This window comes from Berghia stephanieae, chromosome 4, assembly GCF_034508935.2.
Source record: "Berghia stephanieae isolate SIO BIC M18660-M18661 chromosome 4, UCSD_Bste_1.3, whole genome shotgun sequence".
Lineage (NCBI taxonomy): Eukaryota > Metazoa > Mollusca > Gastropoda > Nudibranchia > Aeolidiidae > Berghia > Berghia stephanieae.
In genome coordinates this window covers 92,258,287-92,263,286 of record NC_088363.1, presented here as the reverse complement: position 1 = coordinate 92,263,286, position 5,000 = coordinate 92,258,287, and the positions used below count along the sequence as shown (strand labels likewise).

At 37.7% G+C, this 5,000-nt stretch overlaps 1 protein-coding gene across 3 annotated transcripts in view; it reads right to left on the bottom strand.

Annotated features, from left to right (window-relative positions):
- The window catches only part of LOC144971586 (allene oxide synthase-lipoxygenase protein-like), a gene marked incomplete at its 3' end in the record, with an annotated part of 145,744 nt that overhangs the window by 106,855 nt on the left and 33,889 nt on the right, over window positions 1-5,000 (bottom strand). For all 3 annotated transcript variants that reach the window (XM_078912642.1, XM_078912643.1, XM_078912646.1), the window contains 1 exon segment: window positions 3,329-4,073. In XM_078912642.1, coding sequence (XP_078768768.1) covers window positions 3,329-3,829 — 501 coding nt within the window.

Genomic DNA, 5,000 nt, shown 5'->3' with positions numbered 1-5,000 from the left:
TTCTGTTGCAGTAAACAAGTCGGTAGTTTTTATGTTAAAAGTACAATCCGATAGACGTTACAGAGCTGTCTCCCTAAGCATTCCTGACTGGACAAGAAATGTGCAGATTAACCCGTTAACTGCCGTAATCTGGACAAACTCGTATTTTAAAATTTGACCAGAAAACTCGTCCTTCCTTCAAATATCGATCGATTTAAATGACCTTCATCTTGGCAAAACTCTCAAACCTGGGACTTCGGGAATCTAAAACCATTGTGAGATTAACCCTTTAACGGCAGAGTTCGAGTTCACTCTAACGCAATGTAAGAATAAGCTAAAAAATCTCGCCTATGAAGGTTTAAAGCCACTCAAAGAGACTACTCTGATGAAGGCGGAAAGGGGGGGGGGGGGAAGGGAGGGGTGTATCGAAAAGCTCTCCTCTCCGGTCTTCTATTCGCGCTGGAAATTGGGTACTTGTGTATAAGATTGATTAAACTTTGTGAATGGAAATAGAAACATCCTGAACACATTCACATCCGCCCACACACACACACACATTCACATAAACACACACACACATAGACACACACACACACACAACTCACACACAACAACAAAAAAACAGAGGTCCGGTTATTTGTTTCTTGATAATCCTTTTTTGTTCTGGTAGTTTAATCGATAAAACTTGCGTCGAAGCATTAAAAACAGATTAAGTCGACTGGAAGGCAAAACAGAAAACTCTGAACGCCCCAGGCAGGCCAAAACAGCATAGATTGTTTCTTCTTTTTTTTTTTTGTTGGTATTTTTTATTATGTTTTTGTTTTGTTTTTTTTGCTTTTGGTTGTTTTTTGGGGAGTTTTTTTTTTTTTGGTTTTTTTGTTGTTTTTTTTTTTTTTTTTTTTTTTTTTTTTTTTTTTTTTTTTTTTGGGGGGGGGGGGAAGGGGTTATTAATGGTATCAGTTTATTTTTTGGTTCTATTTACTAATCCCCCCCCCCCCTCCCCCCCAATTTCATGTACGAGTATGTTGACATCAAAGTGTGTGATTTATTAGCGATTTCCTAAGTTTGAATAAACTTTAAAACTTGAAACTTTTTTTTCACCCGATACTGAAAACGCTGTTGTGAGAGGTGCAAAGTTCTATTAACATCCCGAGAATGCAGCTGCTTTTTAAAAAATTTCCGGGCCAAAATGTTCAAAATGTGTTGTTGTTGTTGTTGTTGTTGTTGTTGTTGTTGTCGCGGAGGACGAGAGACGCATGCGTACAACCAACATGACGTTCTCTCTCAAATAACTTTTCCGAGGGCCCACCAATGTCATTACGACTCGATACAAACTTTAAAATAAACCATTAATTTATTCTGAACACTGTTGCTGGTTCATTTAACCTTTAGGTGTTGAAATTGTGACAACTCTCTCTCTCTCTCTCTCTCTCTCTCTCTCTCTCTCTCTCTCTCTCTCTCTCTCTCTCTCTCTCTCTTTCTCTCTCTATCTCTCTATTTATCTATATATCTCTATCTATCTCTATCTCTCTCACTCACACACACACACACACACACACACATACACACACACATACATCCACCCACCCATACATCTATCTATCCATCCACCCACTCACCCATCCATCATCCCGACTATATAATATAAAACCAACCACCTCAATTCGGTAATATCCCGGGGTGAACCAAATACCCGTAAGTAAATTCAAAGTTAAAATTGTATGACCTATTAATTTGAAGTTAATTCAAGTTTAGAAAATAAAGCCATTTTCGGACATAAAACACATACACCCAGCAAAAGTCTTCTATTTGTTTACATACTATTAATTCAATTTTCAGCGCGCGTGTGTGTTTGTTTGTATATATATATATATATATATATATATATATATATATATATATATATATATATATATAGTGTGTGTGTGTGTGTGTGTGTGCGTGAGTGAGTGAAAGTATGTAAATATCTGATAAAACATATACAAGGCCAAACGTGCCGACGTCCTTGACATTTGTAAGAGGCTTAAGGAGCTGCTCTTAGTACTTATCTCTTGACATGTTCAAGATCTTCAAGTTGTGGATACGAATTGACAAGCACAATCTTACACAAAGTGTGACCCATCGACTCAAAACTCACATGAATTGGACCCCAAAAACACTGATTTACATTTAAATGATAGGAAAATCCAACAATGAGTTGTTGTTTTATTTGCTATGTATAAAATAGCATTTATTTTCCATCATAAATAAACCTTGAACTTTTATATAGAGCATATACACTAAACGTGCTCAAAGCTATTTACAATAACACTTAACATGTAGGACAAGACATGACACCTGTTGGGCGATATTACAATTTTTTCGGACCGAGACAACGCTGCTAACGTCCAGGTACTCATTTTATACCTGAGTAGGTTGAGAGAATGTGAGTAGAAAACATTTTCTAAGAACTCATCAATGCACCGTCTAGAGCGGGACTCGAACCCTGGACCTTCCGATCCGTAGGCGAGTGTCAAACGACTAGACCACACAGCCGTACGAATCAACTCGAATAGAAACTAACCCCAAGTTTCATATTTGTGACCATAAATTTAGATATGTTCATCAACAAGTTTATCCCGACATAATATCGCTTTGAGACTATGAATGACAATTAATGATCTTCCCCATTATCTTGAATTTTATATCAATCGATTCTTAACTAGATTTTATATAGTATTATACACAAGCAATTCATTCAACTCGTTCTTGTCATTTAGTTGTCTGTTTATACACACACACACACATACACACACACACACACACACACACACACATACACATTCACAAAAGGCCGAGATGTTGTTATGCGTTTGAAATCATGTACGTTGGCTGTTCTCACTACAATAGGTCTTGCTCATTTGATATAATTTTTATTGATTGTTTGTCAGATATATATCCTCCTCTCTCTCTCTCTCTCTCTCTCTCTCTCTCTCTCTCTCTCTCTCTCTCTCTCTCTCTCTCTCTCTCTCTCTCTCTCTCTGTGTGTGTGTGTATGCTTATTGTATATATCAGTAGCAGTGAATATAATATATGTTCGGTGGTAGTAGTAGTTTCAATGATATTAGTAGTAGTAGTAGTAGTAGTAGTAGTAGTAGTAGTAGTAGTAGTAGTAGTAGTAGTAGTAGTAGTAGTAGTAGTGGTGGTGGTGGTGGTGGTGGTAGTAGAAGAAGAAGAAGAAGAAGAAGAAGAAGAAGAAGAAGAAGAAGAAGAAGAAGAAGAAGAAGAAGAAGAAGAAGAAGAAGAAGAAGAAGAAGAAGAAGAAGAGGAGGAGGAGGAGGAGGAGGTATACTCAGTCTATTTGACTCACCTGTGCTGGACCGTCGGGTACTTTTTGATCAAACTGGTAGTTTTTCCGCTTTTCGTCCAACTCCATCTTTCTCTGGTCTGAGTACTCGTCGAACTGTGGAAGGGACGTGTCCAGGTGTTTGATCTGGTAGTAATAGTCCGACTTAATCCACCGGAAGATTGGAAAAACGAAAGTAGCATTGGTAAGTCTGTTCTCCACCACGATTTTGTCCACATACCAATCGCTGGCAGCCCAAGCCGAATCTTTCCATAGCTGAATTCGAACGATCTTCCCCATTCGTTCTAAATTTTTCACTTTGGACGGGGGGACGTGGAATGTGTCGAGGCAACCTCGTTCAAAATCGTTCCGGAAGTAATTGTCAAGTGTAATGGATTCCGACGAGTTCCCGTCATCGTCGTTGAGGACAATTTTGACATTGGCGTCCGTCCCAGCGTTCCTGCGATCTCCGGTTTGGACGTATATCATGAAGTCTGTTGTAGGTTTGGTGAAAAGACAGCCCATTGTTGTTGGTGGTGTGAAAAATAGTTGATTTAATGTCGGTATGAATGTGTGTCTGCGTGTCTTTGTGTTTGTGTCTGTATGTGTGTATGTGTGTGGGTGTGTTCGTGTATGAGTGGAGATCGTCAGGAATATTATAACATCACATGTTTTGGAGAGTTACACGATGTTTCACGTTTCCAGAGAGATAGATGGTCCTGCCCAACCCGTAATTTTGACTGCGTTTTCCCCACAAGTTATATCTTTTCTGGAAAAAAAAACAGTTAATTGTCAATGAAGTTCATAGCATATAAAAAAAAAACCTAATAAACAATCTTACGAGGTTAACAATTCAATTATATGAATAATACAACATAATCCGGAAAATTCTAGAAGAAAGCAGATATTATATGTATTTATATGTATTATAGCAAAGATTTGAACAAGTGTGTATTAAAGGTGCCAGGCAATGCAAGAAAGAAAAATACAAGAAAAAAAAAACATCCCCAAAAATCAATCTTCCTCGACTGCCCCTTAGTTTCTCAATTTTGATACTTTCAAAAGAATTTTAAAAATGGAGCAATTCAATTAATGTCTTTGTACTTTGTCCTCATCCTCTCGTGTTCAATGTTTGTGTTGTGCGATGCAAGCGAGGGTTCACAGCATAAAACGCGTACCCTTGTGAATGAGGAATACAGGAATTAAAACTGTCTCAACTATCGGGAACCTCTGATGTAATGGTAGCACGTCTGACCGGTAATCAGAATGTCTCAGGTTCGATCCCCAGACAAGAAAGACTGATTTTTTGTGAGGTTTTTTTTTTTATCTTGTATTTTAGGCACCTTTTTTACACATTTGTTCATATCTTTATCTTACACCGGTGCCAGCTCCTAAGTTTCTCAATATGTATTCTGCCTTTGTTTTTTTTTTTTTTTTTTTTTTTTTTTTTTTTTTTTTTTTTGTTGTTGTTTTAAACACAGTATAGATAGAATGCGCTTGGCCAAGGAGTTCACAACATTGCCATCCGGAAGTATAACAGACCAACACACAAACTCTGTGTAACCATGAACTTTTATAGTCAGGTTAATACAGTTTAGTGAGAACAACTCACAAACGCGGATGGCAAAAACAATAACAAAGGCCTGAGTAACGTCATCTGCATACTATCTATATGCAATGTTAACCAAATAGCATA